Source organism: Mirounga angustirostris, unplaced genomic scaffold (assembly GCF_029215605.1).
Source record: "Mirounga angustirostris isolate CCGP_5_RB_7025 unplaced genomic scaffold, mMirAng1.0.hap1 SCAF_8, whole genome shotgun sequence".
Classification (NCBI taxonomy): Eukaryota; Metazoa; Chordata; class Mammalia; order Carnivora; family Phocidae; genus Mirounga; species Mirounga angustirostris.
This window is the reverse complement of record NW_026991716.1, coordinates 129,345,924-129,361,763: the sequence shown is the minus strand read 5'-3', so window position 1 is coordinate 129,361,763 and position 15,840 is coordinate 129,345,924. Positions and strand designations below refer to the sequence as shown.

The 15,840-nt window shown below is 38.8% G+C and overlaps 1 protein-coding gene across 1 annotated transcript; it reads left to right on the top strand.

The window, feature by feature from the left end:
- Positions 1-1,238: 1,238 nt before the first annotated feature.
- On the top strand, positions 1,239-15,242 carry NUP43 (nucleoporin 43). The gene is made up of 8 exons (XM_045865736.2): positions 1,239-1,396; positions 1,729-1,851; positions 2,693-2,770; positions 4,744-4,924; positions 6,841-6,976; positions 7,949-8,100; positions 11,468-11,590; positions 12,110-15,242. The coding sequence occupies exons 1-8, from the start codon at positions 1,277-1,279 to the stop codon at positions 12,337-12,339; spliced, it is 1,143 nt and encodes a 380-aa protein (XP_045721692.1). The 5' UTR covers positions 1,239-1,276; the 3' UTR covers positions 12,340-15,242.
- The last annotated feature ends 598 nt before the right edge of the window (positions 15,243-15,840 follow it).

Here is a 15,840-nt window from a genome sequence, read left to right as displayed (position 1 = left end):
TCTGTGACGTAAATGAAACCACACTCAAAAAAAGTGTTCTTTATGTGACTGACGCACTGCCTACTGCCCTAAGGAAGCACCTCAGTGTTCTTTAATATCAGAAATAAAATTGTCCGTTTGGGACTCTACTAGTTTTCTATCTTATCTCTGCAGTCTCCTAATATTCTAGTTAAAAGAACAAAACCAGTCTATCCTCAGCAAGAGCCTGGTAAGTCTCTCTAAAGCTGACCTAGATGAATTGCATCTACATGTGGTGCTTCCATAAGCTCTGGCTGGGAAATAGGACTACCAATATCCGTTAAAAAGAAGATATCAGGGCTCCTTTTAAAGAAACAACCAACACACAGTTATGAATGTATTATAAAGGAGATTTTAAAAAAAAATCAATGATACCTTCTGTACGCAATAGGATTTACATTCTAATTGGGGAGATCTGCATTAAAAGAAAACAGGCAGCAGAGGGCAAAATATAAGTACTATTCTGGTCTAGATGTCAAGTGCTATGCTTATTTAGATCATCATGGGCTGGAGTAATCAGGAAAAGATAGGGGAAGGAACTGGTCCTTGAAGGATGACAAGGATTCTAAGAAGTAGAAAGGAATAAAAGGATATTGTAGGTAATTCAAAGTACAGAAGCAGGAACCTAGAGCACTAATTCCTAGGCTGTCGACGTTACATATCAAACTCATTAATTACATACATAAATGAATTGAGGAAGGTTACATAGCTAGACAGTTCAGTCAAAACTAGAATTGGAGTTTTTAGAATTCCAACTCCAGGCTCTGACAGTGTGTATTAACAACTTGGAAGCAAAGTATTTGTTTGAGAGACAAAGAGGGAGACCTTTAGAATAAAGGTTGTGCAGTAATGAAGGCACTTCTATAAGAATTGAAGGATTTTCAGTATTTTCAATGGGTGCTGAGATACAAAACTGAATGCTAGGGTGTAGCTACTAGGTGGTTTCTCTTGCATTGATTTTGTTTTGGTTTTGCTCTTAAATTTTTCTTACACTGCACAATTATTGCACAAATGCACCGTTTCAGTGTTCCTATACTGACTTTGAGGACTCTGTTCAAAGCCACCTCGGTAAGGAAGGGCCCTCCAACTTCCTCCCGCTTGGGGGTTGATGGTACCCGCATTGCCGAAGGACGGGAATTGGCTCTCCGCAGCCACCGTCCGCCTTGTAATGTCCGGCCCAATCAGACTCCGCGGGAAGGGGCGGGACGCGGAGGCGCGCGCAGTGTTTCCTGCTCTACCCGTAGGGGTTGCTTTTGCCATGGAGGATATTTATGCTAAGTTTGTGTCTCAGAAAATCAGCAAAACCCGCTGGCGACCGGTACCTCCGGGGAGCCTGCAGACCGCGGATACCTTCGCTGCGGGATCTTGGGACAATGAGGTACCTCTGCTCCCGGGCGGGAAGCTCCTGCTTCCTCTCTTTCTCCTAGAACCGCGCCGCTGGGGGTCTGCGCGCGAACTCTCGCCTTCTAGCTCCTCTCGCCTTCTAGCTCCTCTCGCCATCTCCGTCCCCCAGTTCCCATCTCAGGTTCGGTTGTCCGGTACCTCAGAGCCATCGATGATGTGCCTGAGCCTCGAATCTCGTATTTTAAACCATCACCTTCCATTTATCTGAGATGCTTTCAAAGCAAGGTTGCTTGAAGGCAACACAGATTTTAATGTTCAAGAGTTTGATGTATATTTCATCTCAAGAGAAAACTTTCTGCTTTACAGGAAAATTATGTTTCACTGTGGTCTATTGGAGATTTTGGGAACTTGGACTCTGATGGAGGGTTTGAAGGAGACCATCAGTTACTGTGTGATATCAGACACCATGGCGATGTAATGGATTTACAAGTAAGTCTGTGTAACTTCCAAAAGCTAATTTTTTAAAAACTGAGATTAATATATTTGGAGATGCAAAGGACCTTAGATTTTGTCTAGTCTTATTCCGGGTTTACAGGAAACTGAGTTCTCTATAGGTTATGATTTGCTAATATTAATTATATAGCCACTCAATGGCAGAATCAGAACTGGGGAAGGGGATGTGAATTTAATCAGTTTTTAAAATCCTGGTTTGTTTGTTTAATTAGTTGGCCATCTGTGTGCCAAACATCATTTGGGGGGCTTTACAAAAGTCTAATATTTTTATCACGTGTTTGTGAATCAGGTGTTATATGTCACCATGGGACAAATACTGTGCAAGGCACTATACATGGTTTTGCTTTATAAATTCTTATAACAACCCCCTAAGTGGGGATTAGTTCTTCCATTTTAAAAAGTTTACCAAGGCTTAGAGAACTTAACTTGGTCAATGTCTCAAAGCCATTAAAGTGGGGGGAATAGAATTAAGTTTTCAAACCCTGGTCTATAGGACTTCAAAGTCCCTGCATTTTCTTCTATAGAAAGCTGCCTAACCTTGAGAATGATTATTTTCTAAACCTCTATGGTGGTAGTCCAAAATTAAACCAGTTCTAGGTGAAGGAGTTGAGGGGAAAAAATTTATTTATTGTTCATGAAAATCCTTTCATTTGTGTAGTGGTTTTGACTTTTCAGATCCATCATCACATTTTATTTGCTTAGCATTTTATAGGCTCTTTGCATTTTAAAATTGTTGTACTACTAATTGAGTTAAACAAATGGGTTTCCTTCCTATCGATATTTCTGAATCCATAACAAGCAAGAATTTTCTATTTAGTTTTTTGACCAGGAAAGAATTGTAGCTGCTTCATCAACAGGATGTGTAACAGTTTTCCTTCACCACCCGAATAACCAGGTAAAGAATTTTTGCTTGAAAACTGAATTTATATTTTAATTATTTTTAAGAAGGCCTAAACTAGATTGTATGTAATAATGACACAAATAAGTTTCATACTCTCAAAATATGGAGGGGGAAATACCATATTACCTATCTTTCAGTAGATTAATTCCCAAACCAGGTTTGTGTGAGCTTTTATTGAAATTAGATATCTCTTAAATTCTGTTGGTCCAGAGCTATCAATATGGTTTTCTGGCAAGTAATTTTCCTGTAATTTTCTCTTTTAAAAGTTACTGTTCTGATCTTTCAAAGAAAGAGCACCTTTTAGCTTGGGTATCATTAGAGAGAACAGGGACAGCTACTTTGCTTCTATGGATAGAACCTAGGTTTTATTTATTTATTTATTTTTTAATTTTACTTATTTATTTGACAGAGAGAGCAAGCACAAGCAGCGGGAGCTGCAGAGGGAGAGGGAGAAGCAGGCTTCCCGCTAAGCAGGGATCCCGATGCGGAGCTCGATCCCAGGACCCTGGGATCACGACCTGAGCCGAAGGCAGGCGCTCAACGACAGAGCCACCCAGGCGCCCCTAGAACCTAGGTTTTAATTAGAAGAGAGGATGCGCTATATGAAGACTTGACATTTTTTCAGTGCCTTTCTTGTGTATTGAAAGCCTGAGTGCTGACCTTCATAATGGTAGGGCAGTTCTTTAACATAGCCGCATTTGTAGTAACAGTTTTAAGTTGCTTGAAGAGATTGCTTATTTAGATTTTCAGGCTAATAAAGGTCATCTTCCTAATAGACATGCCTAGTAAATATAAGACCCAGATCTTCTTACGTATTTTTCTTAATGGCTTCAGTTAGAAAACACTAAAGATTTATTTCTTAGATGTAGGCTAATTCCCTTAAGAATTTAGAGTTGTGGGGCACATGGGTGGCTCAGTCATTAAGCGAGGTCTGCTTCTCCCTCTCCCACTCCCCCCCTGCTTGTGTTCCCTCTCTCGCTGTGTCTCTCTCTGTCAAATAAATAAAATCCTTAAAAAAAAAAAAAGAATGTAGAGTTGCTTTTAGGGACTCCTGGGTGGTTCAGTCAGTTAAGTGTCTTTGGCTCAAGTCTTCTTCCCAGGGTCCTGGGATCTAGTCCCACATCAGGCTGCTTGCTCAGCGGGGAGCTTGCTACTCCCTCTGCCTGCCACTCCCCCTGCTTGTGCTCTCTTGCATGCGTGTTCGTGCTGTCTCTCTTTCTGACAAATAAATAAATAACATCTTTTAAAAAAGCGGGGGGGGGGCGCGCGCCTGGGTGGCTCAGTTGGTTAAGCGACTGCCTTCGGCTCAGGTCATGATCCTGGAGTCCCTGGATCGAGTCCCGCATCGGGCTCTCTGCTCGGCAGGGAGCCTGCTTCTCCCTCTGACCCTCCCCCCTCTCATGTGCTCTCTGTCTCTCTCATTCTCTCTGTCTCAGATAAATAAATAAAATCTTTAAAAAAAAAAAAAAAAGCGGGGGGGCACCTCGGTGGCTCAGTCATTAAGCGTCTGCCTTTGGCTCAGGTCATGATCCCAGGGTCCTGGGATCGAGCCCCGCATCGGGCTCCCTGTTCAGTGGGAAGCCTGCTTCTCCCTCTCCCACTCCCCCTGCTTGTGTTCCCCCTCTCGCTGTGCCTGTCTCTCTCAAATAAAAAAAACTTATTAAAAAAGAAAAAAAAGAATTTAGAGTTGCTTTTGAACACACAACTATCTGATACCTAAACCATTTCTTTGAGATAAGTTGAAGATATTATTGAAAAGCATTTTTTTAGTCTAATCCAGTGTATACAGAACTTTGATGGAAGTAGTTTCTAGGCTTTAGTGCCCAGAAATACAAAGGAAAAAGGAGGGAGTTATTCTTTCTCTAGGAGGGTGTGAGACAGAATTTTAAAATACTCTTCATTCAGGGAAAAGTGCTAGTTTTTAGGGCTTTGCTTTGATTCATCGTACTCTCATTTCTGACTCCTAGACTCTGTCGGTCAGCCAGCAGTGGACAGCCGCTCACTACCACACAGGTCCGGGCAGTCCTTCCTGCGGCAGTGCACCGTGCACAGGTATTGTGTGCAGTAACCCAGAAATTGTCACCGTCGGAGAAGATGGTCGGATCAATCTCTTCAGAGTCGATCACAAGGAGGCGGTGAGAACCATAGGTAAGAAAAATCATACTTCTTTTGTTATCACGTAGTAATTGAGCACCTACCATGTGCTAAGCAGACCCAATGCTAAGTGTTTGAGGGATGTAAAAATATACAGAGTAGGATCCCTTTATAAGACAATATGTCGATAAGGCGTGTATGAATGAATGACTACGCAGGAGAAACTATTTTGGGTTTTTTTTTTGAGGGGGTGTTTTTTTTTTGTTTGGGTTTGGGTTTGGGTTTTTGTGTGTTTTTTTTGGCTGGTGAAGATTATCAAATAAAGAATTGAGGAGCAAGTGGCAATTGATTTAATCTAGGTTCTAGACCGTAAATAATCCTAAATGATGGCACACCAAACAAAGGGAATAACATGGAGGCAGGATACGTCCATTTAGAGAATGACAAAAAGTGTAGTTTTCCATACTTATGTAGGAGAGGTGACAGATAAAGCAAGAGAAGTAAATTGGGGCCAGGTTGTGAAGAGTCTAATGCATAGCTACAGAGGTTACATTTTGTTAGTTGGGCCACTAAGAAGCCATTGAATCTTTTTGAGCAAGGGGATGATAAACTCCCTGTCATGCTTTAGAAGGATTATTCTAGTCTAGTAGTTCTCAACTATGCTTTCCAGCCTGACAGTAGTTTTAACAACTCACTACCCTAGACCTCCTGAATCAGAACCTCTGTGCATTCAGCCCATGAATCAGTTTTTTGTATTGTTTGTTAGTTTTTTTTAGTTCTGAAGAACGTTTATTTAACCGTTAAGGACCATTGCCTGGAGTTTGGAGGACTGTCACAAAAGTTTAGAAGTATATGTTAAATTATGTGGTATAGGGGCGCCTGGTGGCTCAGTCAGTTAAGTGTCTGTCTTTGGCTCAGGTCATGATCCCAGGGTCCTGGGATCGAGCCCCGCATCGGGCTCCCTACTCAGCTGGGAGCCTGCTTCTCCCTCTCCCACTCCCCCTGCTTGTGTTCCCTCTCTCGCTATCTCTCTCTGTGTCAAATAAATAAATAAAATCTTAAAAAAAATATGTGGTATAACTTAAACACTCTAGGAAAAGGTAAAGGACCAGTATATACCAGTCTGGAAGGACTTCATGGAGAAGAGAGTTAATGAGGCTAAAGATGAAGGGATTTTTTTTTTTTAAGATTTTTTATTTTATTTAATTAATTAATTTATTTTTTAAGATTCCACTCATTTATCTGAGAGAGAGAGGGAGAGGAGCATGAGAGAGAGAGTGAGCGAGCATAAGAGAGAGTGAGCACCAGCCAGGGGGGAGAAAGAGAGGGAGAAGCAGTCTCCCCACTGACCCCAGAGCCTGATGCAAGGCTTGATCCCAGGACCCTGGGATCATGACCTGAGCCAAAAGCAGATGCTTAACTGACTGAGCCACCCAGGCACCCCTGAAGATTTTATTTTTAAGTAATCTCTACACCCAACATAGGGCTTAAACTTACAGCCCTGAGATGAAGAGTTGCACGCTCTACCAACTGAGCCAACCAGGCGACCCTAAAGATGAATGGATTTGAGATAAGTCAGCCAAATGATACAAGTTCGGAATGAGCTCTATAGGAAGCACTGGGGTTTGGAGGTTCTGGGTTAAGCACTAGTGGGAGATATAAAATTGTATATGGAGGAACTTGAATAGCTATATCAGCATTGGAGGGTGACAATCTTAGGTGGAAATAGAGAAATATATGAAAACTCTGCCCTCTGTTTGGAAAACAGTCAGATGTTCTGTAAGTAATATATTTCTATCAAAGGAGAGTCCATTTTAACATACATATTACCGTGCATTTTTCTATAGAAATTAGACTGACTTATTTAAAAGTTCACTTGTAATATTTCAATCAATAGAAGGAATGCAATTTAAGAATTTTGTGGAAAAGTAGGACTTATTAACACACACTACTGTTTTCTTAATTTGTAGACAATGCAGATAGCAGTACACTCCATGCTGTAACCTTCCTTCGAACTCCTGAGATTCTTACAGTAAATTCAATTGGGCAATTAAAAATATGGGATTTCAGAAAACAAGGAAATGAGCCCTCTCAGATATTATCACTGTAAGTTTTCATTTGTAATTTCAGTACCGTAATGCAAAATTAATTTGTTCGATTATTTATAGCAACTGACTTTAAACCATACTGTATTTTAATTGCATTTGAAGAGAATGATCCCTGATTAAATTTGATAAAGCAAGTGTAATTTGATGGGTTTGGTACTGCTGTGCTGCATTTAGTAAATATTTGTCGTATTGATTCAGAGCCTTTATCTCTTTGAAGTTTATATTATTTAATGGGGAATTTATTTTTGCTCAGCAAGTGATTCTACTGATAGTAGGTACAATGCAATCCAGATGTGATTGGGTGAAAAATACAATCCGAGGAGCGCCTGGGTGGCTCAGTCGTTAGCCTTCGGCTCAGGTCATGATCCCAGGGTCCTCGGTTTGAGCCTCACATCGGTCTCCCTGCTCAGCAGGAAGCCTGCTTCTCCCTCTCCCACTCCCCCTGCTTGTGTTCCCTCTCTCACTGTGTCTCTCTGTCAAATAAATAAATAAAATCTTAAAAAAAAAAAAAAAAAATACAATCCCAAGATTTTTTCTGAGCAAAAATTCCCATTCTGTGTGTGCGATTTTCTCTTCCCTAATAAGAATATAGAATGTGTCAAACTGAAAAAGTAATTATATAAACAAAATATTAAATAAGGTAAAAGTAAAAAATATGCTGCTTAGTTGTACATAATGTTTTTAAAATACCAAGAAATGGAAATATGTTTGCATATCTTACCATCAGATTATCATGCTCCTTATGTCTCCAAATCGAAGAGGGAATAACTTTGGCTTTAATTTCATTGCAAAATTCTAATATTTAGAAATATATTTAATGCACTCAATTTTTTGACATAATTTAAGTTCAGCTAGTAGCTCCAGCCACAAAGTCATCATTTAGTTTCTAGAGTGAAACATGTTTCATGGATTATGCAAAGATAAATCCTACTTCACAACATGTTTGATGTCATTGTATCTCCCATAAAAGGACTGGTGACCGAGTGCCCCTCCACTGTGTTGACAGACATCCCAACCAGCAGCATGTTGTAGCTACTGGTGGCCAGGATGGAATGCTGAGTATTTGGGATGTTAGACAAGGCACTATGCCTGTGTCTCTGCTGAAGGCTCATGAAGCTGAAAGTAAGTGCTGTGGAGATACATGAGTTTTTGTTGGATAGTAGTATGATGTACTGTAAGCAGCTTTCCATAATCATACATACGGATCATTTTACAGTAGCTTTTGGCTGAATTATATGTATTTATGTATTTATGTATATTATGTAAATGTATGTATTTTACTTGACACTTAAGTTCTTCAACATGTTTCATTATTTTATCCAAAACCACAGTGATTATCCTTATATGTTCATCTTTATGGGCTTATCTTCTTAGGATAATTTTTTAGAAGTAGAATTGGTGAGCCAAAACATAAAGCTGTGATACATGTTATCAAACTGTTATACATAAAAATAATACCAGTTTATATTGCCATACTCTGTATAAGAGGATGCCCTTTCCCATGCAAATGCAGGCTATTGTTAATATTTACCGATCTGTGTGTTCCTCACAGAAGAATTGTACCTTTTTTTTTTTTTAAATAGGAACAGTATATATAGGATCTTGTCCCCTTTTTGTTCATCTTTTGATTTGGGGGATTTTTTGACTAGACAGAAATTTTTCATTTTATCACCATCTTTGATACCATGACTACATTATAGTTTTAAATTCTGACTTAAGAGAAGTTTATGTTAAGCTTTGCTTGAATAAAAGTACAGAAGTAGAAACATACCAGTATTGTAATCTCGATTTTAAGTTCCATTATTACCTTGGAAAGATAAATGATTTTTAAGATTATATTTAATAAGCAAATAAAAGGATAGAAATTTTTTGCCTCTTCTAGTTATAACTCTACCCAGGGGGGAAAAAATAAAAAATAGGGTATGTCCTCATAGAATCTGATGTTGGCTAAGCCAGTGGTAGTAATATTACAAACTTTCAGATCTCTTCTTCCAGCCCCCCTTAACTGCCAGCCTGTATTGCCAAGCAATACATACAAATGTAGCAGATCGTAATGTATTGTTTTGATTCATTCTGACTCTTGACTAGAAATGAAATAAGATGTTTTAGTATAGAGGTTTGTTTTCTACTCTGAAAATAAATACTTAAGAATCTAGGTTTGTACAGTAGGCTTATGGCTCTAGAGGCTGTTTTCTTTCACTTTTTTTTAATGAAACAGTATGAATGTATTTTACATAGGGATTTGCCCAGAACAAGTTCTCTTGAGGAAGATGACCTTTTAATGTTTTGTGGCATGATGCTTAATTGTGGTAATTGTCAGAATGAAAATTGCCCAATTGCAAGCATGTGCCTTCTAATACTTTTTATGCCATGTCCCAGGCACCTTCTATGATGCCTCTTTAAGGTTCTAGTCCAGAATCACAGAACTCTTGTTCACAGACTACCTGTTTGATTTGCATGCTGCAGAGAACCTCCTAAGGCGACCTGGCCAGTTGTTGGCTCCCATTTGTCTATTGACACAAAGTTCCTTTAAAGTTTAGAACTTGCAGGGTCCTCAATCCTACGCTGGCTTCTTAAAAGCCCTCCATCTGAAAATGAGTCCAGATTCTGGGAGCATTTATAGGTTTTAGTTTGCTAAGAGCTAGTTGCTATTTCTGTGATATATACCAGAGGTATCCAGAAGCCTGGCATGAAGCAAAATTGAACTGCTGCTTAGAAATTCATTTGTATGTTGCTTTTATGGTATTCTCTCTGTTTTTCCAGTTATATAACCTTCATATATATATTTTTAAGATTTTATTTATTTATTTGAGAGAGAGCAGAACAGAGTGAGAGAGACAACATGAGCAGTGGGGAGGGGCAGAGGGAGAAGGAGAAGCAGGGCTCAATCCCAGGACCCTGGGATCATGACCTGAGCCGAAGGTAGGTGCTTAACCAGCTGAGCCACTCAGGTACACCTAACCTTTCTTCATATGTTAATGACACAGGAATTGAAAATAAGAGAACTTAACAATTTAAAAAAAAATTTTAGGGACACCTGGGTGGCTTAGTTGGTTAAGCATCTGCCTTCGGCGCAGGTCACAATCCCAGGGTTCTGGGATCGAGTCCGCATCAGGCTCCTTGCTCAGTGGGCAGCCTGCTTCTCCCTCTGCCTGCTGCTCCCCCTGCTTGTGTGCTCTCTCTGACAAATACATAAATAAAATCTTAAAAGTACATATTTTAGGAATTACCCCATTGTCATATTCTTCCATAAAAAAATGTAATAGGTCAAATGATTAGCATTTATTTATTTATTTTTTTTTTTAATTAACATGTAATGTATTATTTGTTTCGGGGTACAGGTCTGTGATTCATCAGTCTTACACAATTCACAGTGCTCACCATAGCACATACCCTCCCCAGTGTCCATCACCCAGCCACCCCATCCCTCCCACCTCCCTCCATTCCAGCAACCCTCAGTTTGTTTCCTAAGATTAAGAGTCTCTTACGTTTATCTCCCTCTCTGGTTTTGTCTTATTTCATTTTTCCCTCCCTTTCCCTATGATCCTCTGTCTTGTTTCTCAAATTCCTCACATCAGTGAGATCATATGATAATTGTCTTTCTCTGATTGACTTATTTTGCTCAGCAGAATACCCTCTAGTTCCACCCACGTCATTGCAAATGGCAAGATTTCATTTTTTTTTAAATGGCTGCATAATATTCCATTGTGTATATATACCACATCTTCTTTATCCATTCATCTGTTGATGGACATCTAGGCTCTTTCCATAGTTTGGCTATTGTGGACATTGCTGCTATAAACATTGGGGTGCTTGTGCCCCTTCAGATCACTCCATTTGTATCTTTGGGGTAAATCCCCAGTAGTGCAATTGCTGGGTCGTAGGGTAGCTCTATTTTCAACTTTAAGGAACCTCCATACTGTTTTCCAGAGTGGCTGCACCAGCTTGCATTCCCACCAACAGTGTAGGAGGGTTCCCCTTTCTCCACATCCTCGCCAACATCTGTCGTTTCCTGACTTGTTAATTTTAGCCATTCTGACTGGTGTGAGGTGGTATCTCATTGAGGTTTTGATTTGTATTTTCCTGATGCCGAGTGATCTTGAACACTTTCCATGTGTCTGTTGGCCATTTGGATGTCTTCTTTGCAGAAATGTCTGTTCATGTCTTCTGCCCATTTCTTGATTGGATTATTTGTTCTTTGGGTGTTGAGTTTGATAAGTTCTTTATAGCTTCTGGTAGCATTTATTTTCATTCACTTGCTGGCCCAATACACAAGTAGATTTATTTGGCTTCTTTATCCTATCTATGTGTTATAGCCATTTGGAGAATTATATCTTTTCTTTAATTCTGAAGCCTTTGATTTTTATCACAGACTTGGGGTTTGAAGGTGTGTGATGAAGGTTAATGGAATATGATGCCTAGAGATAGGGTCTTAAAGTGTGTTCAACTTTTCTGCACAGGAAATAGCTTCTTGGTTCTTATCTTTTAGTGTGGGAAGTGCACTTTCACCCGTCCAACCCAGATCATCTATTTACTTGTTCTGAGGATGGATCCCTCTGGCATTGGGATGCCTCCACAGACGTACCTGAAAAATCATCACTGTTTAACCAAGGTAAAAGGATTTAATGAAGATTCTTGTGTGTAATTTTGTTGTAGTTTTAAATACCACATTAGAAATTCTCGTATTTTTAACATTAAAGAATGGTAGAATGTTTCCATTCTCCTGCCTCAGGGTAAATTCTAGTATCATAGGGCTTGAAATCTGTCAGCTGCTTACTACTCTAGTGCTGATGACTACAAATGCCATAAGCTGGCTAACTTCGCACAGCCAGGGTTCTTCATGCTACATTTCCGAGACTTTCCATCCAAGAATCACCAGAAGGACGGTTAAAATCTCCTGCTTTGCTTGAAGAATTCAAATTTGATATCCATAATATCCTATGGAAATTTGAGGATTTAATATCACTGAATAAGCCTTTGGTCAAAAATGGTGATGTATGATAATGAAGTCATCACCCTGTTATTCTGGAATTAAGTTTCAATCCTAGCCTTTTAAAAATATCAATAGAATTTCAGATGTTTATGACATAATATTAGTCTTGAAAGATGTGTTCCCCTTTTTTTCTTGCAGGAGGAAGAAATAGTACTTTTTTGTCTCACAGCATTAGTAGCCAGACTAATGTTCACCAGTCTCTCATAAGCTCCTGGCTCAGCACTGATCCTGCAAAAGACCGTATTGAAATCACAAGCTTGCTTCCCAGCAGGACTTTGTCCGTGAACAGTTTGGATGTTTTAGGTCCTTGTCTTGTTTGTGGAACTGATTCAGAAGCCATTTATGTTACTAGACAGCTTTTCTCATGAAAATACTATAATTACAAGATTTCAGGTGAAGCACATTGTTAGCGTTTTGAAGTACAACTTCTATGCAGATTTTTATTATTGCAAAATGTGAAATTTGCAGAGGAAGCTTCTGTAAACTATTGATAATATCGATGCCCTGTTTTGACTTTTGTCAATTGAATGTTCTCATAGTTGCAGAGTCAGAGAGATGACTGATGGCAAGAGAATTGGAATCTGTGGAAGACTATCAGAGGGATCCTTTTGCTCATGTATACACTGCCTTCAAACAGGCTATTCTGTAGAACCTGCTTTAGCTCATGGAACCTGCTCTTCATTTTTGATGTTATGGAACTTAATATTCTCAAACCACCAACAGGTTCCTATTCTTTTTATCGACACTATGGGGGATATTACCCCTCCCTGGTGGCCCTGGCCAATGTTAATGTTTATCCTTTTTATTGTAGATATTTTCTTCAATCTTTCCACATTTTATTTCCTTAATAAGTTTAATAAACTTCACAAAGAATTGAGAAGAGCAAAGATGACAGGTTTTTGTAGTGTTCCCATTTTTTTTAAGGTTTTGTTAAAGGAAAGTGTTTTGACAGGTTCCTCTATTAGAGTAGATTTGAACAGAACTCTGTCAACTGCTGAGACCCAACTTCATTTTTCTTGAAAAAGGAAAAGTATTTTTCCTAAGGATTTTTGCTTTCATTTAGTTTTACAACATAGTTCAAAATTGCTGGACTGGACATTGTGCAATAAAATAGAATTTGATATTGATAACTGAGCTGACTTCCAAACTAAAATTTGATAGATAACATGTATGAGACTAGTATGATGATGTGGTAAGAGTAAAGAATATTGTTTTGTCCTTGTCTACAATGTTTTTTTAATTATGTTATGTTAATCACCATACATTACATCATTAGTTTTTGATGTAGTGTTCCATGATTCATTATTTGCATATAACACCCAGTGCTCCATGCAGAACGTGCCCTCTTTAATACCCTTCACCAGGCTAACCCATCCTCCCACCCCCCTCCTCCCTTGTCTACAATGTTAATGATAATCTAACATGTAGGTGTTTTCTTTTGTTTGTTTTTGAGTGTAGTTGACATAATGTTACATTAGTTTCAGGTTAATGTGTAGTGCTTAAAAACAATTTTGTGACATTGTCTTTCCAAAGTTTGTTAAGTCTGTTATTGAACGTGAAGACCTTAATGACAAATCACTGTTATTATGCTCTTAAAGCATGTATTCGTTTACTTTATAATTCCAATAATAGTAATTATGGTAAAGTTTTGTTTTTCCATCCTAATAAATACTTTTCAGTTCTTTTATGCCACCTTACCTCGGGGGGTGGGGGTTGTGTGGGGTTTTTTGTCAACATTTTTAAATGGAATACATATATGCAATCTTTTTTATATAAATTTGACTCAGAAATATTTGATAAAATTAGTAACTTGAATTATAGAGAATCAGAGGAAGAAAGAAAATGTTGCCAATGGAAGTTTTAATCTGTTTATAGTTTTATTGCTGACTAATTTTTAAGACTTTGTTATTACAAAAGTAATTTGTTACAGAAAAAAAGTCAAAAGAAATTTTTAAGTACTTATACAATTAATAGTCTTTTCATTCCCTTTTTTAATCCATCAATGTGTGTATACTTTATTAAAATGAAATATATCATGTTATATTTATGAATATATATTCCCCAGGAGTAATCACATGGTTTCCATAGTAAAAACATAGCTATTAATTTTCCTTTGACTTATTTCCCTTTATATGAATGTCTTGCTGCAACCTGAGCTTCAGCGTCCCTTTCTTTACTTCCCAGGCATACTCCCATTCCATTCAGCAGACTAACATCCTTGCTCTGAGTGGGCCCTGAGTTGATCTCCCTCCTAGAAAGGTAGCTCCTGGGGGGCACATTTTTCATGCACAGTGAGTGGCAAACTTGTGCCTCTGCTTTCATCTACATTATATGCTGCTGAAAAGTTTGAAGGATTCATACATGTTCTTAGCACCCTTCTCAGGTTCCAGCAGCAATTACATACAATTTCCCTGGGTTGTTATAGTAAATAACTGGTAGAGGGAGGGAGCCATATGTGTAGGCTTAGAATACTAACTTGGGCTGCAAAAAGTTTCAAGTTTGAAGCTTTGCTTTGATTTAAGAGTATTTGTAACCATGAGTAAAAGAAAGTACGTTTGGATAGTGTTACATTTCTTTTTTTTTTTTTTTTTAAAGATTTTATTTATTTATCTGAGACAGAGAGCACATGAGAGGGGGGAGGGTCAGAGGGAGAAGATGCAGGACTCGATCCCGGGACTCCAGGATCATGACCTGAGCCGAAGGCAGTCGCTTAACCAACTGAGCCACCCAGGTGCCCTAGTGTTACATTTCTTATCAGTTGGTGAATTCTGCCAGATTTAATAAGAAACATAAGCTTTCTGTAGTATAAATAAAACCTGGTTTATAAATTTGTTCATTATCACTGCCTTGATTCATGAAACTATCAAATAGTTTCTTTGAGGGCTGCAGGATCACAGAGGTAGAAGGTACCTTGGAGAGCATCTTTAACCCAAATTTAACCATCACTTCCACAGCATTCCCAACAAATTATCATCCAACCTGTACTTGAAAATATACTGTTACCAAGTTTCCCATTTCCCAGTGCAGCTTCCCCTCACTTGGACAGCTCTTACTGATACAGCATTATGGCAGGGTTTTAGTGTATGAGTGGAATCTAAAACAATACTGTAAAACAAAAAGTAGAATTATATTATTATGGGTTAATGAAATGATCATGTGAACCTACTGCGAGACAGCCAATCACCAATCAGTTTACTGAATTTACATTATGTTGGGGTGCTTTACTATAAGGTTTTACTAAATAAATTAATTTTCATATACTGACCTGAAATTTGCTTTCATTTGTCTTCTTGGGAGCCACAAAAAAATCCTTCATCACATATCCAAATATTCAAAACTATGTATCATAGCTTTTTGGGGTAAACTTTTTTAATCCCTTCAATGGTTTCTAATGGGCAAAGTTCTCTTTGCATTGTTTCTTGCCCTTCTTGGCTAAACTCCAAAACTTCCAAACTCCTTTTAGGTGTCATTTTCTCCAGAAAGCCTTTCCTGGCCTCTACCAATTTGGGCTAAATTGTCCTCTGCTTCAAAAGCCCATTGTGCAGAGCCTGTGCTGTGCTTACAGCTGTATTAAGCAGCCTGTTTCTACTGGACCACACAAACAAGGCCCATACCTTAGTGTTGTGTTAATAATGTTTAATATAGTGTCTGATCTATGGTAAACACTGAGTCAGTGCAAACTGAGCTGAACTAACCTCACAGTCTTGTTTTCCCTTAAAAAAAAAATACTCCCTTTTGCCACCAAAGACCGTCATTAAAGTGTGACCTCCAAAATGAATGCTTTCCCAGGTGGTGTCTGCCTCCCTCAGAGTTGACTTAAGAAATCTCACCATCCTGGGACGCCTGGGTGGCTCAGTCGGTTAAGTGTC